The sequence below is a fragment of the Pezoporus wallicus genome, unplaced genomic scaffold (assembly GCF_028554395.1).
Source record: "Pezoporus wallicus isolate ANWC-B61680 ecotype Strahan unplaced genomic scaffold, APGP_CSIRO_Pwel_v1 contig_8013, whole genome shotgun sequence".
NCBI lineage: Eukaryota > Metazoa > Chordata > Aves > Psittaciformes > Psittacidae > Pezoporus > Pezoporus wallicus.
The window spans coordinates 2,157,378-2,183,165 of NW_026636761.1; the positions used below are offsets into that span (position 1 = coordinate 2,157,378).

At 48.1% G+C, this 25,788-nt stretch overlaps 1 protein-coding gene across 11 annotated transcripts in view; it reads right to left on the minus strand.

The window, feature by feature from the left end:
- Positions 1-16,327: 16,327 nt before the first annotated feature.
- The window catches only part of MVB12B (multivesicular body subunit 12B), a 62,389-nt gene continuing 52,928 nt past the window's right edge, over positions 16,328-25,788 (minus strand). For 6 of the 11 annotated variants that reach the window (XM_057401654.1, XM_057401651.1, XM_057401649.1 and 3 more), the window contains exons 10-11: positions 25,578-25,637; positions 16,331-16,875 (exon numbers count right to left, since the gene is read on the minus strand). In XM_057401654.1, the coding sequence (XP_057257637.1) occupies positions 16,780-16,875; positions 25,578-25,637 (156 nt within the window). In that variant the 3' untranslated portion in view covers positions 16,331-16,779. Of the gene's footprint in view, positions 16,876-21,394; positions 21,629-25,577; positions 25,638-25,788 lie in introns of those variants that run through there. The other 5 variants (XM_057401655.1, XM_057401656.1, XM_057401658.1 and 2 more) reach the window with 3 other exon arrangements.

Here is a 25,788-nt window from a genome sequence, read left to right on the forward strand (position 1 = left end):
TTTGGCTCTTGGACTATGTTGTTTAAATAGCCCATTAACTCTTGGAGTAACTAATCTTGAAAGTGAATATAGCCTTTCTGAAGTAGACATTTAACTACATTCATATAATTCAATTAGATTGAGCATTCTTAGTCCAAAGCCAGTATTCTATGCTTTCATCTCTAATGGTGCACAGCAAACTCTGTTAATACAGTGTTAAAAAAGGAAAATTTGTATTTGTAATGGTAGCCAAAAAGAAATTGTTGGACTGAACCCTGAAATATAACGCGAAATTTAAGTGGTGTGAGTTGGCATTATTATAATAATACAGATTTTAAGGGTGTATTTTATTCTAAAATCAGTATTACACAAGAGAGCCGAGTTTCATGGCTCTGCCTTAAACTCCAAAGGAAAAGTAATGATTCTTTCTAAACTGATATGGAGGCAAAGCTTTTTTTTTGTGGGTACCAGAGCTCACACCAGTTCACAGACAATACCCTTGACTGCTTCTGCTTGGGTTTTTTGGGGGGCAAGGGAGAAGACGAGGGAGGTGAGGAAGAAGAAAAACAAGTCACGGCCTGAACAAGTTCAACCAGTTAATAAATAGTTAAAACAAATTCATTAGGAAACAGGAATTTTATAGATTTAGTTAAAGGTTTCTTCCTATTTATGTCACTGAGAAATGATAAAATTCCTTTTATCACTCTACAACTTGTTAATGTTTTACCCCAGGACCACTTCATCTGTAATAAACATCTTAACAAAATATGCATCCCTAGGGAGGAACCGTTAATTTCCTTAAGGCCTCACACATGTAATAGGTTTTTATTGCATGCAGGTGCTTTGTGAAATTGCATTGACTTGTAATAAACGTCCAGTAAAGAGCAGGTAGCACCTAAAAGGGGGAAGTGTTTGTGCACCTGTCTGAGGAGAGACTTAACACACCCTAATCCTCCACGGGCTTCTTCTGACTGCACATCACCAAGACTCACCTTCTGCTGCCTCTAATCACTGCAAGGTAAATGCTTGGATTTTTACAGTTGTGTTTAGCCAGCTTAACAAATCAATGCTAAGTGAATTTAATATATATTCAAGATATTTATTGCTGCTTCGGTTAAAATTGCAGCATAAATTACAATCAAACACACTCTAAAGGGCAGGGGAAATAATGCATGGCAGATTTTCCTTTTTGTTTGTAGGAAGTTGTCTGTGTAAGGCTCTTAATGGAATTAATATGTTTTATTAAACTGTTCAGAATTAAGTATAAAGAAAGTTTAATGTAATTCTTACAGGTAGTAACATACCTCAGGTATTTCAACGAGGATAGCTTTGACTAAAGTGTTTAATTTTGAGACATTGTTTTTCAAAGCCTATTTGAACAAAGATGCACCAATTATTTTCCATGGATGCTTATTGAAAAGGTCTATTTTACCTGTCACAGTAATTAACCAGAATGAAAACTGTGTTTCAAGACATCTAGCAGCAGCATGTACCTATACTGAAGCTCTTTCTGGCTCAAACAATCACTTTGCCAATTCTCAGTGCTCCATTGGAACACTCGCAATACCTGTGAGCATGGAGATTGCTCCCCCTCCTAACCTAGAGGGATGCGATTGGTATGGACAAGAGCCACAGAAAATCAGGGGGTTTGTGTTTTTTTTTAATCACCATTTGAGGCAATACAACAGATTTTGTACCTTTGAGGAATTTCTGAGTTTAGTTACAAAGTCCAGAGCTCACCCTGTTCTTCAGTAAAAATCTCTGCTTATTTCCTTTCTCTCCCCCCCTCTATTTTTATCCTTTCTAAATACAATTCCTCAGTGACGGGAGGTCAGGCAAAATTGCACTAGAAACCAAATAAATGGTTCTGGGGATCTCAAATAGCTCAGATTAGAAATCGTTGAGATGAGATGGGATCAAATGCCTCAGTCTGAAACTGCCAAGGCTACAGGGTACCAGAAGCCACTTGCAAAGGGCACTGGTACAAGCACTCGATGCACCCCTTGGTGAAACATAGGGCAAACTTTTCCAAGGGCTCCTGAGACACTTAAAATCCAAGTTTAGTTCAATTTTTCACCCAAGTGCATAGGAGAGAGCCTTTCGACCTGTAACAGGGTTATTACTAAAACACCCAAGATGCTTTTTTTTCATTTCAAATTTGGACATTTTGGAAAACATATGCAAGATTAAGAACTTAAATATTTTGACTAGCCCAGACAGAAGGACATGCACTCCACAGTCCAAAGCATCACCCAAAACATTTATTAATGACTGAAGCATTTAAGCTCAGCAAAAGCCTGCAAGAATCTGACGAGTATTTTAGGTGTGTGTTTAATTAAAAAACATACCTACTTTTCACCAACACCTTCCTGAACTGGGTACAGAATGTAAAAACTCAGCTGTGATGTTATTGAAGTCAAGAATAACAACAAATGAATATACTAAAATGAATTCTGACTTCTTGAGGGGAAGGTAAACTTACTCATTGCTGAGTTATAAGAAAACTATTCCTATTGAAGTGATTAAAAGAGACAAATTTAAAGTGAATAAATAATAAGGGGGAAAAATGAAGTAAAAATTATTTAAAAGCAAATACTGAAATGGTGAATTCTGAAGAAAATCTCCTGGAATTTAAAAGGCAGAGGAAAAACAAAGAAACAATAAGTAACCTCACACCTGAGCTAAGATGGCAAAGAAATAAATAGCACTGCAGAAATCAGGAAAGCATTTAAACACATAAGTCACTCATCCGCAGCCCCATTAAGCTGGCAGGGGCTGTGCACACACAGAGGGCTCTGCTAGAGCCAGGTCCTTTGCTCTGACCCCTGCGGAACCCCACATGCCCAAGAAAGCTGATGAATTATACACACAGCATCTACGAGGGCTCATTAGAACATATTGCACCGGGCTGCAGAGGCAGGAGGTCCTGGTGTGCAGGGGGTGGTGGGTGAGCAAATGGGGGGATGCTGTTGGGATGCTGAGAGGCTTTGGGGGTCTCCTACAGCGGGTGATGCTGGGGATGCGGCTGTGCAAAGGGGCTTGAGGGCTAGTCACTCTGTACCTCGATGCGTTGGGGCATGCTCTCCTGTCTCAGGCTCAGCCAGGCCAAGTGGGGAGAGCCAAGAGGTGGCTATCTGGGGCTTTTGGCCAGGAAAATCCACCAGTGCTGGTGATGGAGCTGGAAAAGGGGCAGCTCAGATGTACATCATCACTGTGCTGGCAGTCCCACTCTGTCCTGGGAAGGGGTGAGTGGTGGAGCAGGGGGTGCTGGGGGGATCCTGCTCTCCCCAGCTGGGATGGGTGAGAAATGACTCCCAGGACCGAGCCCTGCTCAGCTTGAGCAGTGTCCTGTGCTGAGTGGGGTGCGCTGAAGCAGAGATAGGCCAGTAGGACCTAATGATGAAAGGAAAAGAAAGCCTGTATCGTCAGTAGGCAGCATTTGGGCAATTCTTTGCCCCCAGAATGATCCTAAGAGTATTTCTCTCCACTTGAGCAGCCCCTGGAGGCATCTCCAGGCTGTGCCGTGCAGCCCCTCTCCCGCATCAAGCCACAGTGAGACGAGCAGGCAGCCGGCACCCCAGGAGCACTACGCGGCATTTACTGTGATTCCTAGGGAGAAAGCCCCCTATTCCTGCTGGTTGCTGGCTCAAACTCTCCTCCTTTTCCCCCACGCCGCCCCCGGGGATTTCATTCTAAACCACTGGCACTAGAACAGAGCATGGCTGTCACGGAGCAAAGCGACGGAGCCAGCCCCAGCACGACGAGAAGGGCAGAGTGGTGCACCGTGTGTGACGGGGCCGACAGCAGCAACACGCGCTTCCTGTGGCTCTGAAGAGCTGCTTTTTAAAGGGGTCAAATAGTAGGAATGAGCATCTTCAAAGAGAGAGGATTTATAGATACTGCCAGGTCCCAGGCTTTGCCCATCGGGGCTGTAAGCAGATGGATGTGCTTCCTTCTCCCCAAATCTCAGCTCTATATCTCATGGAGCTGCCCTGAGAGCTGCCATTGCCGAATCCCACTGATTGCCATTGCAAATATTCCCTAGGAAAAGCTTGACGCAGCATCTTTGTTTTCCAAAGGGAAAATGACAAACCAACCAAGGAAAAGGCAGCCCCCCTCAGTACCGAGGAAAAAAATAGAGACGGGAGTCATAGAGGCAAATGTAATTAGGCAACATATGAGAAGATTCAAAAAAGTTCAAAAGAATATGAGAAAGGAAATGTATAAAAAGTAAATAAAACACATTGTTTAAAAATGTTTCATATTAGACTTCCCCTATAAACATTTTACTTTTTATTTTATAGATTTCATGCTATTCTAATCAACTTTATTTTTGTAACTTCACAACTGAAACTGTAAACCTTACAGCCTGTTTTCACATTTCTGGTGTGTCCTGTCAGTCTTTTATATCTCTCGAGATGGGGGGAAAATAAAGTCAATGAAGTGAGCCAAAAAATTCTAATTTCAAAACTTTTATAGAAATTTCTCCTGAAGAAACTCAGGCACCACATCATGGAAAGATCATAAAGGTTTGGTGAAAACAGTTCCAACTCCCAGACAAATCAAAGACTAAATAGTTTACTATTGCTTATGAAGAGCATGTAAACTTGTAAAGGATATTAATGAAGGTGTAAACTCTTACTGAGGAAAAACAAATCTTTGCTGTAGAGGACTGGGGTATTAAAAGAAAGCAAACACAACACCTCATCTGCCATGCCTTAAACCGCACCAGAACATCGGAATTAGAGAAGCCAGGTAATCTAAAAACCAATTTAGAGATGCAAGGCTTTTGCTGGCCTGCAGTCATCTGGATGAAGGTCCCATCTCATCTTTACAATCAAAGAGTTAACTCTGATGTCCCAGCACACAAATAAGTAAATGTGGGATAATTAGGAAACAAATTCTGCAAACATCTTGAAAGGGGCTGGAGACCTTTGATCTTTATAGAAAAGAAAACATTACAATACAGTCTAGCTTTTGGGGTCTGCACACATTTTATACCAAGGCAGAGGATGGTATCTTTCTTAAAAATCAAGTAACACCTAATTCCATCATACCCTAATTATCTTAACTGATTTCATATGTCTAAAGGTATTTCACCAAAAGATTAGAGTAGAAAGAGGGACTGACAAAATAATTAAATATGCAATTTGCCAAGCTTGGGCAATATGGCTTTGAAATCACCTTTTCAGGAAGTTTTACAGCTTGTTCATTGACATATATATTGCAGCCTTCAGATTCTTATTTAAGCTCTTTTGATTACTTTAATGGATTAATACCTGAGTACCATCAATGTAAAGTCTAATACTCAAGCCTGTTTCTAATTTGCCAAAAGTTGCACCAGTTTCCTTTTGGTGTTATGATAAGAAAAAAAAATAATAATCTGTATCTTGATACATTTATTTATTTTAAAAATCATGAAATTCCTTCATCCAGAAGAGCTCTGTGAACACAGAAGTAGGCCTCTGTCTGGTGTCCTTTCTGGTTACATGAAGTGCTTTCATGTTTTCTAAGGTTTTGGTGACCTAACCAACATACACACCACCATCAATATAGGCTGGTTTTACCAAAAGAGCGCAGATTCACTGTTTTAATCCTTTCAGATGTATTTTGGGTGGAAAAGCTTGTAAATGAGTTCATGTCTGCAGCCCTCACCACTGCACCATTTGGAAGGGCACGCATGGTAGCGCCTATCCTGGTGCCCCAGCCAAGAGGTCCAGCTCCATAACCATTGCCCACTCTTCCCTTCTGCCCTAAGGATGCTCTCACTCCCAAAGCCACCACATCCCCTGCACAGGCAACACCAAGGTAGGAAGACAGCCTCGACACATTTCCAGGTCTGATTTCCAGCCAGCTGCAGAGGAGGACATTTCCCTGCCCACATCAATGACAGTATTCCTACTTCTCCAAATCTTTAATGATAAAAAGTTTCCACCTAGGATCTGTGACCTGCTAATAGAAGCCATGAAAAGCAACCACAAGAGGTCAAAGCAAGAGTTGTCCCACCAAGACTCTCTGATACCGGCCAAAGCAGAGCACTACATCCCATGGACTTCCCCAAGACACAGGTGGGTTCTGCATCTAGCAGCCCTCCAACAGCTTCTTCCCTCCCAGCTCCCATCACAACCCGTGGTAACACAGTTCACAGTATGGCAACACGCTGTGTGAAGAACCACCTTCCTCAGCTTGCTTTGCACAGCACAAGACAGAAATGACCAGCATGTGCCTTCCATAAGCATACAGTTCACCAGCCAGGCATGGCTCTTCCACCCAGCCGAGGCACAGCAGGAGCATCACTGGAGTTGGAAGACATTGTAAGGAAATAAAGTGAAAATACATATCTGAAGAGTTCAATGATGCGGCCAGGGACACCCAGAAACATCACTATTCAGACACAATTCGAGCATGATCCAACCAATTGTGTAGCAGGGAAAAGGCGGCCATTTTCACCTCAAGCAGTAAAGCTCACTTCACCCAATTCACCCACTGAGCTTTCTCGCTCTGCCCCGAGTACACACAGCCAACCATCCAAAACGCCTTGGGAAGCAAACCTTCTCCTTTGAACACCTGGTTACAAACCTTGCTGGGTACCCAGTTACCAGCCATGGGTGCTGTAAGTGTTCCTACAGCCCAGGCCAGTGCAACCAGGGCTGACCCAGCTTCTCCTCCCACAGCCTCCACCATCTCCAGTTCAAGTTTTGTGAAACCGAAAGGACAAAACAAGCTTTAAATGCTTAAATAGACAAGAAACTCAAGCTTAGAAACACTCTGGGCACTGGAAAGGGCTTCAACCACTTCTCCAGAAGCCAACACTCGTCCTTTAACAAAGAGCAGTCTTCCTGGAGATTTAACACCACAATCCAACCCAAACCAGCCCAACCTTCGCCTCTTCCCAAACAATTCCAACATAATCACAAACTTCCTCTGAAAGATGAGAAAACAGAGCAGGTACTCACCGTTTGGGAGAAGACGCAGGCAGGAGCGGCCCTCACGCAGCCACTTTAACACCAAAAATGGCGGCTAATTGGCTCCCCGCCTCAGAGATAACTCGTAATGGCTCCCCGAGGAGCTGGGCTCCCCTTCAGGTGCGTCCAATTAGTGTCAGCCGGAGCCGCGGGCTCACACCTGCTTCATTTGCTCCGTGCACGGTCACTCAGGTTCAGTGGGACCCCTGGGTGCAGCGTGCCAGCGCCCTTCGTCCTCCTCCACAAACAGACCCGGCTCGGGGTTCCTGCCGTTGTTTTCCCATGTTTATCGTTCCTCCGTTACACGTTATCATCCGAGGCCATCAGAACTGACCCAGGATGGAGAAAGGGCACTTGCTGACCGCAAACACGTGTGCGGTGCTCTCGGCTCGGAAGGCTGGCTCTGGGTTACTCGCAGGTCTGGGAGCAGGGGACAGAGCAGTGCTGCTGGGCTCTGGTCCTTGCTGCCCGTAGGGCACTGCTCTCCCTGCTGAGGAAGCAGAGGGTCCGCAGGGTGAGCACTGACCTGGCTTCTCCTCTTCCAGGGCAGAGGAATGGGTCTGGCCGTGCCGGGATGCGGTGCCCGAGGGCTCCTCACCCTGTGTGCAGCAGGACGAAACGGGGCTGGGATGCTGGGATGCCACCAGCACAGGGGCTCCAGGGCCGTTCGCCTGCACCTCTTGGTCTGAGTCCCCACTGAGGGCAGCCTGAGTTTGGATGAGCAGGACCGGTGCTGCTGCCGTGATGCTGCCCGCTGCGATGCCCATCGTTGCTGCACATGGGTGGCTCTGCCTGTGCCATGGCCTGGAGAGTACAGGCTGCCAACAAAGACTGTCCCTTCAGCAGGGAAGGTGCAGAGGGCTGGGAAAGCAGGAAAAGAATAGTGCTGTCTTGACACAGAGACACAGTTCAGGGCCTGCTTGTTTATTAGTGCCCATAAAGTTTCGCCAAGTGACACACATTAGGATTAAACACATAGGTGATGTCAGAAATGTTCCCTGGAAGCCACAGTTCAGCAGACATCTTTAAAAATAACTAATTGAACCACAACCGAAAGACACCAAACTGACCCAGTCCTTTCCCCTCCTTAAAATCATGTACATACACTATATTTCAGGGTCAATTTATCACAACATGCCCCTTCCTCACTGGTGCATAGCAAAAGCGAGTGCACAGGCATATTTATAGCACTCACTGCTTATCAGATGGTGTAAATATGTCCGTGCTAAAATAAATCACAACGTGGATGTGAAGCTCAGTGACCCACAGCGAGAAGGAACTGTTGATGAGCATCCGGACTACAGAGCCTCTCCTGTGGGCATGGACAGGGTGAGCTCCCCTTGGCAGGGCAGAGCAGGGCTGCTGAACACTTCGGTAGGGAATGGCCACCTTGTTTGCTTTCATACTTTGCATCAAGGAGCAGATGGAGAGGATTAAAAGGAGCCTTCTCTGTATTCTCTTATTCTGAGCATTCCCCTGTAGCTGTTTAACCAACTGCATTTTGGATATAATGAAGATCCCCCAGACAAGGGTTTGTCTCAGTTTACCCTAGTCAGGTCTTGGACCTGCCTCCTGTGACATAGAATCATAGAATAGTTAGGGTTGGGAAGGACCTTAAGATCATCCAGTTCCAACCCCCCTGCCATGGGCAGGGACACCTCACACTAAACCATCTCACCCAAGCTTCGTCCAACCTGGTCTTGAACACTGCCAGGGTTAGATATCAGTGATAAGGCACTGGTTGAGGCATGTCATGCTCCTCTGCTGAGCTATAGAAATACTAACTGGTTCTCTTAAACTTCTAGCTGTCACTAAGTTACTCTAATCTCCTTGGCACTGTTGTCCACATTCTGAACATCCCTGCAGCTGAAAAACCCCAAGGAAGCTTCCAGATAATATGGGATTACATAAAAAACCCCAACAAATTGGGTTCTCCATTAGATATTGCTTTTAGGAGAGCAGTATTTAGTGCATCCCCAGGTACAGAAATAGGCCCAGCAGTGCACAGGAGAGGTGCAGGGAGACTTTGGATTCAGGGTTCTTTCTTGCTCAATTGACCATCTTGCATCCCCTGCAGCCTTGGGAAATTTAAGGTTTGCCAAACTGAGAATACAAACCTAATGATGGGAAAATTGGTTTCATTTTTAAACAGCAAAAGATAATAACTCACAAATCAGCAGGAGGCTTGGGGCAGAGCTGCCGGCAGCGATAAGCAAAAGACTCACAGAAACTGCACATATTTGGTGGGTTAAGAAGACAACTTAGCAAGCAAAAATGTCAGCAAACACACCAAGATAGAGCTGTTATGTTTCTTTACAGGGAGCATTTAAGATAATGCCCACTCCTGTGCCTGGACAGTTGGGGCCTTCTAAGAATAAACTGATTAAAGAACATTTTGCAACCTATAAACCTGGTGCAGTTTAAAAGAAGTCTTTTAACCTTGGAGGTCTTATTTTCCTTAATAAGAAGTTGGGAAGCCCTTGCTCTCCCCAGTTTGATCAGCTCATTAACGGACTGACAATACCTCAGGAGCTGCTGATACTCAATGCTTTAATAATAACATCTGCTGACTTCCTCAGGGCCCTTTCAGAAGAAATTAGGTGCAGGTTTGCATGCCAAAGAGAGCGGGGATGTCATGAATCTGCATCCAGCTGGGAAAACCAGACATAGCCACACAGTCACCGCCCAAGCAAGCCCTGGCCAGGGGAGGCAGGTTTTGTCTCCCTCCCTTTGTACCAAGAGCATAAACCGGGATTGCAGCGCCTGCTCCACGGGCCCCCCAGCCCCGAGCATCACCCTGTGTGAGAGCCGGGAGGGGGGAACCACCAAAAGGGCTGGTAACTGCTGTGGGATTTTTTTTAATCTAGTTTCCTATGAAAACAAGGTTCCTGTGATCCCTGTGTGCTTGTCTGTCTGCCTGTCCTGCCCAATAACTTTGAACTCTTTTCTTTACTGATTTGAACCAGATTTCGCAGAGAGGTAGAAGTCTCAAGGATAATTAAGTTCCTAAAAGTTTCATAGAAGGAGGCATTTGGGCAGAAAGAGGAATTTAGAGTTAGAACAGGCAAAAAGAGTTTGTATTAAGGGCTTTGAGTCCATCGTCTGGCTTCTGCCGCCTGCGACAGGTCAGTGCCGGGAGACTGTGGGAAAAGTCTTATGTATAGGTGGGAAGAGCAGGAAATCTCTGTGTAATTCAGTTAAAAATCAGTCGCAGGGAACCACCTCCATTACCCCCAGTGAAACAAACTGACCCTCACGTATCCCCAAAGCTTGTCCTTGGGTTTTGCCAGCAGCGTGGCCCCAGCGATGGTTTTGCCCCAGTCAGGGATGGACTCGTTAGTCACTATGAAATAGAGAGGTGCATGCACTGGAGCCCAGTCGCTGCTTCTCTTGTTCATTGCAATCCATGTGGCTCAGCCCTTCTGCTCCCAACGCAGTCAGAGGGAGGTGGGGTTACAGGGCAGTGGGTTCTGTGCAGCTCGGGCTGTTTGTGACCTGGGGAGGTAAGAAAAGCATTGTTCTAGAATCCCAGCCTGGTTTGGGTTGGAAAGGACCTTAAAGCTCATCCAGTTCCAACCCCTGCCATGGGCAGAGCCACCTTCCACTAGAGCAGCTTGCTCCAATCCCCTGTGTCCAGCCTGGCCTTGAGCACTGCCAGGGATGGGGCAGCCACAGCCTCTCTGTGCCAGTGCCTCAGCACCCTTATAGTGAAGAAATGAGCCCAATTTGGCAGTGAGTCTTGGTGTGCTGTCATTAGGTCCCTACCCAGTGCATCTTGCCATAGCACTCATGCTACATCCTCCAGTGCCTGCACCACGCATCCTGACCAAGGCCTCAGGTGCTCCTACCGGACACGGTACAGGAACAGCAATATTGGGCTTCTTCCACTACGTTCAGACACTCCTGCTGGAAGCATTTCCCTGGCAGGGAAATGACCTGAAATGACCTTCTCGGGCTCCCTGTTTTCTTGACACTTCAGTGACTCTGTAGGCACCATCCCCCAGCTTCCCGCAATCCCACACATCCCAAATCCCAACCCTTTGCCATGACCGTGGGAACAGCCCACTAGTGTGCTCCCAGAGGCAGGGCATCGCTGCACTCCCCACCCCACAGAGCCTCAGTTGTACCCCGACTACTCCCATGAGTGATTAACAAAGACTTAGACCTGGGACCACACGGCCCTCCCAGGCAGGCCTCACCTGTTTCCCCTTTAGGAAGTTTTCCTAATATCCATATGGATTTTCCTTGTTACCATTTAAACCCTGCACTTCCAGTGCTCTCTAAGGAGAGGAGACCCATGGAGGATTATGGGCCCATTAACAAGGAAGTGTGTCCCTCCTCAGCCTCTTCAGCTGATGCTCCAGCAGCTCTGCACGTCCAGCACCATCCCATGGCCTGGGCACCCCTAGGTCAGGAACATTAAACCTGCCACAAACCCACCCAAACCTGGCCTAATCAAACACACATCCCTGCTCTTGGAAACCAGTAAAACGTTTTAAAGTTGAAAAGAAGATTTTGGTTTTTTGCTTGGCAAAATTTGGTCAGTTTGGTCCAAAAAAACCCTTTTCTAGATAATTAGTATCCTTACTGTTCCACACCAGATTAGTTTAAATTCTAAAGCTATAAACCATAAGCAAACCTCAGGCAGACTCACCTGTTTGATATAGGTGTGAAGCTGTCTAAGAGAAGAGCACAGCCTCGTCTTGTCCTTGCTGCAGCCAGGACCAGGCAATGCCAGGGAGCATGAACCCTGAACCAGGCAGGGCTGTGGCACTCAGCAGGGGCTCTGCAGAGGGCACTGGGCTCTGGGGCAAAGCCCTCTCCACCTCTTCTCTCCCTCCTCCATTTCCCAAATGCTGGATGAACCAGTTTGCTGATTTTTTTTCAGTGAGAACCAACAGTAAAATTTACTTAAAATTTAACTCTTTTTTTTTTTTAATATCCTCTAAACTACAGATTTAGAGGAAAAGAAAGGTACCAGTTCCTCAAGGACAGAGGTAACCCGTGGGGTTTCACAGCAGCGTTTTCTTCACGGGTCAGTTTATGATCACTCTGTGAATGATCCATGTAATTCCCAGGGCTTCACACTGCACTGGCCAAAACCAATTGTGTAGGAAACTGCCCAGCATCGATTATCCCTTCCTGTGTAGTACCTTCCCTGCCCCGTAGCACCAGGAATTCCGGACTGTGTACGAAACACGTGTTATCTGATTCCAGGTTTCTTCACTCCCCCGTGTCCGTTTTGGAGGAACCCCTGAGGATTTGCTTTGGTCCTGTTGAACAATGGGTGTTAAATTGGGGCCTTAAAACATATTACTGTAGCTAACCTGTCAGCTGAGCATACAGCGTTTAAAGGCCCATTCCCATAAAAGAGGATTACCTGGAGTTTGGTTTGGACTTCTTTTACCAGCATCACATATTGGCGAGTGGCAGAGAGCTCCTTTGCATGTACAGGCATAGAAAGCTACGATACAGGATGGTCTCCATCGTAGGAATTGGTGGGAAGGCTGTAAAACAGTATCTGGCAGAGCAGCTGGATGAATACTCAGTTTAATTTCAGATCCAACACTCACAAGTCAAACTACAAAGTGGTCCCGCTTGGGTTTTGGTTGAATCGAGTGGAATTCTAGAGGTCAGATTTCATCCTCAGCAGAAGTTTGTCACGAGACTTCCAGCATTTCTGGGGGGAAAAACCCCAGCCTAGAACCCCGTTTCCTCCAGGGAATTGCACTGGGTTTGATCAGGCTTTTTCTCCTTGACACATCGCCCATTGTATTAACTTCTGCTTTGCTTTAAAAAGAGGCATCTACCGTTTTGCTTCCCTGAAGAAGCTCATAATGTTATAATTCAAGTGTCAGGACAGATTAGGTTAAATGTACTGTGTGATTCCCAAAGGAAAACAAACTTCCAAACATACTCTATTTGCCTTGTTACATGTCATGGATTGCATTAGAGCTGAACATGTAATTCTGTCGCCTAATGTGTTAAAGTTGGCATGAATTTTATTCTCTGTGCAAGGTGAGAAATTACTTAGCTAACAAAACATTTCGTTTCCCCCTCTTTGCGTTCCTGCTTTATGAGATTCTGAATGTGACATTTTCACAAAAAATCCCCGCACTTATTTGTGAAAAATGTATATTAAAACCAAAACACATCAAATGGAAAGAAATCACAGATGGTTTTATTCACAAGCAGTAGAATTAATGGCCCTCCCTACTCTTTATAAATATTGGAAGCAGATGAGTTCATTACTATTTCACTCTAATAAAGAAAACCTGTTTTATTTTGACAAGACATCTACTTATCTCGTGTTTCTACCGAATAATAAATCTATTTGCTTTGAAAAAGAAAGGAAAGGTGATCGATAAACAAAAACCGGCCTGGAAAGTTTGTCAGTGAAGAAAAACCAACCCCCAAACATCTCCATTTGGGGAGAGTGCAGAAACAGAGCTTGATGGATTTTGAAATGTCACTAATTTCCAGCACAGAAAGTTTTGAGATGTTTACTTTGTGGTTGTCTTCAATTTTTACATCTTTCAACAAAGCAAGCAGAAAAGTGAAAACATCTGAAACGGCTTTTGAAAAGAAAAGAGTCAGCACAAGCGGGATAAAGCTGTGGGCTCCTTTATCTTCAAGAAATCTGCACACATGGAGCGGAGTTTAGGACTCCCTTTTTGTTTAACTCTGCATTCAAACACTTCCCAGTTCGCAATCCCGGCTACGCCGTTTGCCAGGCCTTCAAAGTACCACTGGCAGCCTTTCCTGCACTGGGATAAAACATCTTACCCTAGGGAAGCAAAAGCTGAGTCATTTTTAACCCCAAACAACATTCACTGATGTGGTCATCTTGTTAGTCATGGAAATCCTGTGTTAGCTCTATTTATGCTTCTTTCAACACTTATTAACCAAGAAGCGGGGAGGCTTCATTTTAAACTGCAGAAGATGTTTATCCTCTCCAGGGCCATGACAATCAGTTACATGGCTTATCCATCATTCCAGAGAAAGGAAAAGAGTTTGAGAAACTCCCCAGGCAAGTTAATTTTTAAAGCTGTAGGAGGGAGAGGGGGAAAAGAAAACAAACACCACCACCAAGCCACAGGCACACAAAGCCCAACACAACCCTCTAACGCCGCAGGGACCGCGGCTGGCTCCTGCCAGCCCTTGCGCCTGCTGCTTCCCCCTTTGACAAAAGGAGGATTTCCCTGGGGCAGGAATGGCCAACCAGACACCTCGCTGGGGACAAACGGCTGCTTGGCACCAGAAAACCCCTTTGTTTGTCCAACAAGGAACAAATGCAGGAGGAGGAAGTGAAATAGCAGAGATATCCAGGTGAGGGGCGAAGGATGGTTCAGTGGATGGATTTATGTTATCCTAACAAAGGAAATGCTGTTCAGGCACTGGTTCGGCCTCTGATGGCACCGAGGAATGTGGCAGGTGAGGCTCTGGGTTTTCTTTCTGTCTGTTTTTATCATCTCCACCAATCTGTGTTTTTGAACAGTAGGTCGATGCTCCAGCTTCGGTCCGTGAGCAACACACCTCCAGCCAAAGCACCACACAGTATCTGGAGGGGCTGATAGGGGTAGGCAGGGAAAAGGGGGGAGGATGCCTTTGCTTCTCCAGGCTTTGAGCATTGCTGTTGCTCCTCACGATGGAGATCCCCTTCCAGCTCACCACCACTAAAAGCAGCTCTTTAGGTTATGGCTGTTTTGGGAGAAAAACTGCAGAAACAGCACAGAGATTTGGTGAAGAATTAATATATTTTAAAAGTTCAATAATTACCCCAGAAGTCTGAGCAGCTGAATTAGGAAATATGAAAAGCAAAACAAGGGCTGGGGATGAGGCTCTTCCCTGGCAGGCATGCCTGGAAGCTCGGCTGTATTCCCAGGCAGCGGATGCGCAGCCCCATGCCATTTCCCATGCCACAGATCCGAGCCCATGTCCCGTGGCAGCAGCTAAATAGGCAGAAGTGGCTTTGATGTCCGCAGGCATCACTCTCTTGGCGATGGCTCCGAGGCAGCTCACATGCCTGCGAGCTGGTGTGCAGGACAGGCCCACTCTGGTTTATGTCCCCCCTGCGCCGTTTCCTCCCTGGCCGGGATATTCAATCAGGTGCTGGTGACGGCTCCCACAGCAGCTCCAAGATGCAGTTCCTTAGGTTTTGGTGGAACAAGTGGTACTCACTTTGAAAAGGAGGTTATAAAAACATGTGCCTGAAGAGAATGTCGGGAACTTGGGTATTAATCTCCTTTAATTCAAAGACCACTCAAAATAAGTGAGACAGAAATATTGGCTGGGGTGAGAGAAGATGCCAGAGGTCGCATTGTGCACCACCAGCTTGGGTCAAGTCCAGAAGAATAAGTTAGCACAAAGAAAAACAATTTTCAGTTTTAATGCTGTGCTATTGGCTTCCCTCTAGCTGAGAAGTCTGCTTCCCCTCCCACGGCTTACTGCCACTGGCCATGTGGGTACCTGTCTGCAAGGACACCAGCCTGGCAGCCACTGCAGCAGGACCCCACGGGAAGGGCTCTGTGACCAGCACAGTCCCTGCACCAGGTTTTGCCCTGTCCTGCCCATAATGAGGCATCTCCCCACTGGCCAAAGGAACTTCACCCCCTGGCACCTCATGAACAGCAGGCACCAGCTCCCATCGCTCGAGCTGAAGCCTGCCCCAGCAGCATCCCTGCAGTGCCCTTAGACCACTCAGTGGTCGGCAGAGTGCCAGCAAAGCAAGGCCACGCAGGACACATCGGTCATAAAAGCACAACACCTCCCTTGCAGCTCACGCTTCCACCCTTAACTGCCTCTCTTAAAACACGGCTGTATTTCAGAGTTAATTATAAAAACCCTCTTTATTTCTGCAGAATCCCACTTTATAATATTTCTAAGACATAAGACCATGGAGTCCTGAGCTAGGCAGAGCCACTCAGCCTGCAGCAACTCTCCCTCCCCATCCATGCACAGCCTCTGTCCCATCAGCTCCAAGCCACAGTGCTGCTGGGGTGGGGAAAGCCCTGCCTGAGGTGGGGAGGTGTGAAACACCATGCAAGGTGCATGCTGCTGTCACCCACTGCATGCTGCTGTGATCTACTGCATGTGGCTGCAGTGGTCCAGTGCTGCTCTCAGCAAGAGCCACCCTGAACTGCAGTGGCACCAGCATCCCTGGCATGGGGCAGTATGCTGGTACAGAAGGGCGGGGGAAGGAGCAGCCATGCAACCAGTGTGCACATGTTAAAAACAACACAGAAAGCTGATGCTGACAAGTCAAACCTGCAACAGCTTTTCCAAGCTGAGGCCAACTCCATGACTTTGACTTGACTTCCTCCTAATTACATGCAATGCAAATTTTGCAGCTGATGCAATTATGAGTGACTGAAGTTGTTAAACTTCATAGAGGATAAACAAGGTGTTTCACTGATGCTGCTGTCATTTACTATAGTGGCATACTTACTGAGACATGCATTTGGGACATGGCCTGTGAGGAAGCCACGTGTGGTCCCTGGCTCCAGAAAACGCTGAAGTTAAGCTATTTTGAGTTCTGTGTTTTGACTTTGCAGCACACCTTCTGAGAGAGACATTGTGGACAGACATTCCACAGCTTTTTACATCTCATTTCCAAGGACAAAACCCACACATTACCTACAGGGTGATGATGCTGTCACCTCTCAAGCTGACCCCTCAGATCCATGGACAGACTGTAGCTGCTTTGGTCAGCCAAGAGACCAGCCAGGGCCACAGGCAATCACTGCTGTTCACCAGGAAGTTGAAGCTTCACAGCCACTCGTCCAACTCTAGTGATGTTTCTGCTCCCATTTCTTTATTCTTCCTGTGCCTGGAATCAGGTCCCATCTTTTGCAGCATCCTTGGCCTTCCTGGGCAGCTTGAGAGCAGAGGAAAAGGCATCCCTGGTCTTGGCCCTCACATCCCACCAAAACTGTGCAAGGAGGGTTTTAAACTTCTCAAACTCCAAATTTAAGACACAAAGTACAGAGAATAAACTGATTAAAACGAGTTTTATTTAACAAATTATATTAAGAATACAGACTAAGTTATCACACAATGAAACTTCCCTTTGTAAAATACAGGAGGGTCATCTAAAATAAATATAAAACGTAGTAACATTCATAAGATTAATGCACAGTAAATTCACTTCCAATAACCCAACAAAATGCATAGCATCTTAGAAAAACACTTTGCAACTGCATAAAAGGTTTCTCTGTTCCATTTGCAGGATGACATTTAAACCTGTTGCTGTTAGGAGACGATTTCACAATAAACAATCAGAATATCCAAACGGTTTGGTTTCCCTGTACGGAACGAATTGAGCAGCACCTTACTGAGCTTTTCCATGCGCAGGGGAGCACCCTCCCTGCTGCTGTCGGAGTGGGATGGCTCGGGATAACCAACACCGAGGCCGCTCTGCTGCCGGCAATCCCTGCCTGTTCGGCAAGGCTCGAAGGCTGAGGTAATTATGTGAATACAGCGAGACTCCATCGGGAAGAGCGGGATGGGCTTCCAGGGAGCTGCTCTGCAAGCACCCATGGGATGCACCCATGGCCACCCCGGCCATGCTCCTAGGGATGCTTTGGGAGAGTGGCTGGGGGCAGAGCCCATGTTGCCTGAGGGCAATGGGGAGGCGAAGGCCAATGTGGGACCGACTCCAAAGGTGCCACATCCCATTGTTCCTCCCCCAGGTTGATCTTTAGGGCTGCACTGAAGGTGCCCAGACCTGCGGACGCATGCCCTTGCCACCAGTGTCCACATGGCACATGTCAGGCTCTTCTCTGGGCTCTGTGGGGTGTGGGCTCATCTGCATTGCTCAGGGAACTGGGGGGGGACAGGGGTGGGTGTGAAACCAAACAAGCCCAATGCTACAGACCGACAACAACCTCTCACTACACAGGAGGCTCACGGGGGATCCTCTTCTACAAACACACCGCGGGCAAACTCAGTGACAGTCACAGGAAAAAAGCTTGACAAAGTTTATTCCTATGGAACTACAGCTATGGAGATGCTCCCCCAGGGAAGGCACCTGCTACGACTGTTCACACTTGAATTGTATCACAAAGTTCACACTCTACATTATTTTCTGGACTAATTTCTTGCCTTTCCATTGTTAACACATCAGACAGCACAGCCTGGCCTGGATGGCCCACGAGTCATCTCAATACGTGACCTGCTCTTTGCCGTGAGAAATCCAGGAGGCAGCGTGTCACCACTAATTCACATCAGAAGGTGTATTTTACAGTAAGCAAACCCCTCACTGCTGCTTTGCTGTCTCTGTTGCAGATATACGATAATTCAGCAAACTAATTTCTCCATCAGCCCCAAGATTAAGACACCTAGAGGGTAGTTCTGTTCTAGAAATAGAGGCAAGGTAGCCAAGCACATCTGGTAAAGCTCTGCAAATCCACTTCTGCTGCTTTCCACTGACTCATCCCTTCCCTTATGCTCCAGAAGGTTTCTCCACAGCCAGACACCAACATCAGGCTCTCTGAGTAGTTACTGCCTGGGCTGATGCTACCACAGCACCTTTTGGACAGGGAGGGAGGGAGATGCAGAGGGATGCTGGTACTGGCTATGGCACATGCCAACAGGGAGGACTTGTGAGGATACAAGGACCAGCCTTGCAGTGAGTTGCTGTGAGTATAAAACTTCACGGAACAGCAAATAAAACCTGCCTGTGGAAACACTGACCTGATGCCCAAGATCTCGGGAATTCAGAGGTGCAATAAAAAAAGCTTCCTATAATGACTGGACTGAGCAGATGACACACACAGCAGCCACCCTGCACTGCATGTCTTGCTGGGCTTCCAAACACAGGCTCTAAGCCCTCTCCCTTTGGAAATACCCAGCCTTCAGTAGCCAGCCGACTCAGAAGCTGTAGCTCTTTGCTCTAAACACCTCTACTGCATTTGTACCACAGAAACTGCTTTTGTACTATTCCTGCTTACAGTACAGGGTATTCTTGCAGTGCCACAGTGCAGAAACACACTGTGAAGATCAAACTGACCTCTCAAGTATCTTTGCAGATGCACCTCTGAAGCAGCTCAGCTAGGCCAGTGTAAGAAGAGTGAGAACCAACTATACAAATATATCCTGAAGATTTCTTAGATGCTTGTCCCAGCTGCACATCCCATCAGTGTTTTGAGCCATCCAGTGTTTCTTGTAGGTACTGAAGAGAAAGCTGAGCTCACCATCTCCAGGAAGGCTGAGCACACATAATTTGCTATAAACATTATTAAAGCACCAATTTAATCTACTGCTGCTCTGTAAGCTGAATCTCACAGTAAGGACTTGAGGCTATGGACCCATTATTCTGAGATGTCCCCACTGATCGCAGCTATCCAAACCTGCTCCTCCTGGAGTGCTCCAGCTGCTCCATGGTCAGCCCTGCCCTTGGTGTGGGAAGATGTGGCTTGAGGAAAAGCTCCTGGCAGCCCTCTTCCCACCTCCCAGTGCCAGGAACTGCCCCTGGAGCTCTGCAGACTCTGCACTGGCTGCCCTGCACCTACCTGCAGTCCTTGCTCCTGCACCACCAGGAACAGGAAATGTCTCTGCAGCTCCTTCAGCCCAAAGCCACAAGGAATGCATTGCTGCAGAGGGCTTCTACCTACCTGCAATGCCCACTAAGCCACAGGAGAAGCCCTAAACGGGTGCCACAGAAAACTACAGAACAAATTACAAGCAGAAAAATAGGAAGACAAAAGATGGATGAGATGGGCACAGTACTACAGCATGGAGTGGATTTGAACTTCAAGTGAACCTGAGCCGAATGACCAGGCTGCCATGGTATGTTCATTTGTCGATGTCGGCATCATCAATCTAGCCTTTGTGAAGCTTGGCAGTGAGGTCTGGCTTTTCTTTCCTGCAGGATAAATAAGGACTAAAAGTGGTGCTGCAACCTCCAAGTAAAAGAGCACTTCCAGGGGGTCACCAACGCTCCGGAGCTGGTGCAAATGGGATAGCTTTGAGTCTTTTGCTCAAATACAAGAAGACACCTGCAACCACATGAGCCTCTGCTTCCCAATGGCAAAGCCTTGCCTTACAGAGGCAGTTTCAGAAAACAATTTACCTGACTGGAAGAAGTTGAAGCAAAGACTTGAAATGAGTCTGTCCAGAGTGGTATGGATTTTGTGCTCATTATTCCAGCAATACAGCATGGTGCCTTAAACCCAGAAATGAATCTTTGGACAAGAAATATTTTACATATGTACAAATAAAACATACAAGCTGACAGTACAAAACCTAGTCACCATTAGTGTTAGTCACCATTCTGGCCAGCTAGAAAAAGCAAGATCAATCAAAAGCAGTGCAAAGCAGGTCAGGGCATACGTACGACCCAGACTGAGAGCGACAACACTGTTATTTGTTACTATGGCAATTGCATTTCAATAGGGTTAGGTAATCAGTATTTTACAATATAAAAAATCAGTATGTTTGAACACTTGCTTAAAAAATGCCATTTTGCTGCCATGATGTAGCTTTGTTCTACAGCAGAGACTTGAGAAAGCAGCATGGAGTCAGATGGGCACTTCTAAATAACTTATTACAGCAACAGACTTCTCCAAGACATGCATTTGACTCAGGAGCGAGCTAAGGTCAGCGATCACAAGGAGGCTGAGGTCAGGGTTTAATGCATCCCACTCTCATCCTGCACTGCGTCAGAGTTCAGTGCTTCCCTGTGAGCACACGAGGGAACAGGCACATCTCTTTTGTTTTAGCAGCTAGCGGGGCAAGTATTAGAAAGCTGTCCAAAGTGACAGGCAGGTGACAGCATCCAAGTTGTCAGCAGAGCTCCAGCTCTGCAGGAAGCATGGCTGGGGGTCAGCTGGAGCTGCCAGCATCCAGCCCAGAAAGAAAGACAGGATGTTCGTCACTCTTGGTCTGGACAGATACAGGGACACCCTGTGCAAAGCAGAGGTGCTTCCCCTCAGGAACAGCAGTGCAGCTTCTGCTCTCTGCACCCCTTTGTCTTGCCAGGGGACAGAGCCCAAGGCAAGTCTGAGCAAGCGACCCCAGCTCTGCCAGCTGTAACAGAGCCGAGTGATCGCATCCTGGGTTGATCCCGGCCATGGTGGAGCTCTGTGTGCCCAGACCTTGCTGGAGGCAGACAGGGCCTCTGCTGTGGCTCAGTGCTGCCTGCTGCAAGGCGTTGAGAGCCCATCAGCTCCACGTCAGCTTGGGCACGATGCTCAGGGGCTCATGGATTAACCAGCCATACAGTTTGTTCTTCCTTACTTTTAGGGCTCGCTGCTGAGCATTTCTTGATGGTTCACGAGCTCACGGCTCGCTGTTCGCAGCACTTTGATACAGCTCTGGTTTTTAACACTGTCCTGCAGCAATGGGTATGAAGAGGGGATGCCTCAGGTTCCAAGTCACATACTCACATGGAGAGGAGCCCGCAGCAGCGAGGGAGGGTGAGGGCAGCTGCCAAAGAGTTGTGCAGTCCCAAGGCGTGGAGCAGTGTGTGCAGGAGGAGGTGGTGCAGCGCAGGGAGGGCGGCGATGCCCGGGCGAGCGGAGGTCTGGGATGGCCCCGGTGCCACATCCTGCTCAGTAGTATGCACGCACATCCCGCTCCAGCGCCGGCCGTCCCGCTCAGGACTGCGGGACCGGCGGGCACCGCGTGGGGCTGGGTGGCAGCCGGGCCGCCGCGCTCTGCTCCGTCCGGAAGCTGTAGTCGTACTGTGGGCAAAGCAAGAGAGGGAACCGTGGAGCGCAGCCTGGGGCAGCGTGTGCGGCCACGCTCCCCAGCCCATGCCAGGACAGCACAACAAGCAGAAGAACGAGGCAAGAACTGGGCCCGGCAGCACCCAGAGCTGTGATCTCCCCAGGTAGGGCCATGCCGGGTGAGCATGCCAGCATTACCTGACTCCACGGTGGTAACTGGATCCATTCCCTCCCCTAAAACCCAGCCTACGCAACACCCTAAACACCAGCATTAATACAGACATGACCACATGCATCCTGCACATAAAGCAGCTAGTCAGAAAGGCTCCCTTTTGCCGTCCTTGCTCACACAAGCTGGTACCACAATTAACATCGCTGGTTTGGCGAGGTGGGTGAAAACTCCTGTATACATGTCCCTGCTCTCCACAGATGTCCCTGCAGTGGATGGACGCAGCCGTGCAGGCCTGGTTGCTGCAGCACACGCCGTAGCAGTGCCATCTCGTGGCACCTGCTGGGCCGTACCCCGACAGCCCTTGGTCACCCTGGATGCTGCTGTGGTCCCTCACCATGCCATAGCATCCCCAGGAGAGGATGATGCTGCAGTGGCTGTCCCATGTTGGCTGCTGGGAATGATGCCCTGGGGCAGCTTGGGCACCCAGACCTGCACACACACTGCTCTGCCTATGGACAGTCCTCCCCTGTGTCTCCATGTCCTGTTTGTGGCTTCTGGGGTGTCACCAAGATGCTCCCTTGGACCAGGCCCATTTGTCACAGCTCCTCACCAGCCAGCCTAGGGCATGGGACATGCTTCCAGTGGTACAGCCCCAAAAACTCAGTGACTTTGCCAGTGCCTGACCCCAGCCCTGTGCATGGAGTGAAGCCACAGGGATGGCCGGGCTGGCTGTTCCAGGGATGTGATGCTAAGAGCCCCAGGCACTGTGCGAGGGCCTCATGCTGAGCTGGACCAGCACCTCCGCTGGCTCCCAGCAGACGCGGCATTGGCCTTCCCAGCTTCAATGCTGAATCCATCCTGGGTCTCCGAGCCCGTTGCGGGGCGAGCGAGGCCACCGGCGCTCCCTCCTCCATCACCACCGGGAACACGGAGCCCGAAGTCACCAAAGCGGCCGCTCCAAGGGGGCACCAGCGGGGCCTGCAGGGAGGCGCGGGGCCGGCAGAGGGCGCGCGGGGACCGCGGCGGGACCCGGAGGCACCGGGACCCGGAGGCACCGGAGGCACAGGGGCCCGGAGCGGCGGCCGGGGGAGCACATCCCGGTGCATCCTTGGCCCCGAGTCATCCCCCTTCCGGCCGCCGTTCAACGGGCAAACGCGTCTTCATTAAGTGCACCTCAATGTCAGGATGTCGCAGCGAGCAGCACCAGCCCCGAGCTAAACACGCAATAAGCCTCATTTTTCAACACACAAACACATAAAGATGTCAGCTCAAACTGTTTACTAATTAACACTTAAAAAGACACAAATTAGATATGCGTGGCTAAGAGCAATTATAATCAAGACGAATTTCTCTAGTCATTTGGGAACTGAAAAAAATGCCTAATTGCTGGAACCAATGTTTTAAAAACTGAAATCATGCCAGTTAGCAAATATGTTCATTTAAAGAACATTTCATGTGACTACACTCTGGAGAACTGACTACAAACATGAGAACAAGGAAAAATATTTCTGTATAAAATTAAAATTTTAAGCTCCCTTAGATTTACAACTTCTTCTTTGAACATATTTGCAAGGAGCAGCCCATGAAAACTTGTAGCGATTAAGTGGTTAAACGAACTGCCTCCCTTGTCAGTTTAAAAGGAATGATTAATATTAGATGCTCACTCTGCTCGCTAGCCTCTCTCCACACTTTTGCTCAATGCCAGGCTAAGATGAAGATGGGGCACACACCACGAGCACAGGAGGCCCACGGCAGCCCGATGGCTGCCAACGGTACCCACAGCCACATGGGACAGCAGCATCTGCTGCCAACAGAGCCATGAGCAGTCCCAGCGCCTTCACTGCTGCCTGCACTGCTCTGCACCATACAGAGGCTGCCTCGCCTGCCGGGTGACATTCCCCATGCCAGGAAAAGCAGAAGAGCCAGCAGCAGCACTGCCAGAGCTCTGCTCCGCTCCATCCTACATCCACCAAAACAGCCGTAAGCAAACGATGCCTGCAGCTTAAACCTGACATCACCCACTGGGCTTCACCACCTTGCACACCACCACTTCACTCGCTCCTCAGGGCAAAGCAGTGCAATCCCGGCACACAAGATCCTGACTTCAGGAACAGCCTGCATGTGCAGTACAGGATTTGAGCCTGTTCTCAACAGTTTTTCTGGAAGTCTTTTCATTCAGCTCGCCTCGCAGCTTGGAGGATGGGTGCATGAATCTGCAAATGTGGCGACAGAGAACAATAACTCTTGGAATTCTTTGGGAATACTTTTTTTTTTTCAAGGCATCTAGCTCCAGGGAGAATGTTCTTGCTGCTTTGGAAATCCAGAAGATTTGCTGTAATGGTGCTATTGCTTGCAAGGGAAATAAAGCCATGCGGAAATTCACAATATTTATATGCGCAGCTATCTATGTGCAGACAAGATGCTTCATCAAGGAATATGGGCTGCATAATTATACTTTTCATTACTCTGAAACACACGCAGCCTTGACGGAACAAGAGGGTGTGGGGAGAGCAGGCAGGTATCGACCTCTCCTCCCAAGGCCACCCAAATGACTCTGGTGCCGGTGTCCCTGCAGGTCTGCATGGGGCAGGGGACAGGGCTGCACAGCCCACCCCTCTAGGCAGCATACCAAGCTACCGAAACCCCAGTTGCACCAGGCAACACCCAGAGGGCTGCGGAAGGAAATCCGGTTCCACTTTGCTTCCCCTTAGGCAAAAGGGACCCACTGCCCTGCAGCCAGCTTTTGCCAAGTGTTGGGAAGACATCCGGCATGCATAGGGGCTGCCAGCCCTGAGCACCTCTAGCTCCCAGCATGCAGGGCCCTCGTCACAGATGTAGGCAGCCCCGAACAGAAGCATGGCACATGCGCAACATGGCAGGACTACAGCGCCTGAGGCACCGGGTGCTTTGGGCAGCGATGGGCCTTGTTGGGCAGTGCCTTCAGAGCATGGTCACTACTCCCTTGGCCTGCCAGGTGCCTGGGAAGCCCCTGGCAACCAACCACCTTCTGGTACTCAGACAAAACTTCCAGGCAGAAAAGGATGGATTTAGGAAACTGGACTCACAACGGTAATCACAAAGTGGAGAAGCCATGAGGAGTCTGTAAGTCTTGCTTTGCCATCTTCTTACTTTGCTTAACCCAGCTGGTCAGCACAAGAGATGATGTTTGTGACTGATGATGCCTGAAGAAGCACGTGCTGCTGAGACAAGTTTCCTCCTGGTCTGCAACTTCAGCTGAGAAGCAGCCCTTGCAGAACAGGTGGCTCCCCAGCACAGTGCATTCCAAGTTATACATGTGCCAAAATGCTCACTTGGGAACATGAGACCACCCTTGATTTGATGGCTGTCTCCTCCCCAAGCTCCTGGAAGACTTGGGCTCACTGAAAGCCCAGCCTGGTTTTCCTGGTAACACGTTACCAGCAGCATCAAACTGAACTGAAAAGTGATGACTTGGTTTACCTGACATTGCTTAGTCAAGTTCCTTTGCTTCCCTGAGATGCAAGAAGCAACCTAACACAAGCAGCTTGTAGCATGCTTTGATAATAAATGAGAAAGAAAGGTTAAATAAGACAGACATCTGGAATTAAACAGAGGGCAGCAGACTTTGTCATTAGATTCAACACCTAAAGTGTCTTCACCCGGATCATGGAGGACATCCCTAACTGAGCTTACTTTTTGACTCCGCATTGACTTTATCTACCAGCAGTGACTTAGGAAAGAGGGAAGGGTTCTTACAGCAAAGTGAGCACAGCTCTCACGATGCTTTTGCTTAGTGCCTGACTCGCTACCTACCTCCTTTTCGATTTCTGCAAGGGTTTTGATTGTGATGCCCAAGAGATCAACTGGCTGCATCTGGCAAGAGAAAAAGAAACAGAAATGTTAAATTTAGGGGTTTTTTTTGGTTCTAAGTCAGCAAATACTCTATCACCAGAGATTCGGAGGCACCATCTGTAAACGCATGCATAATCCTGTTTCTCAGTCCCCTACAAGTGTGGGTTAGGGA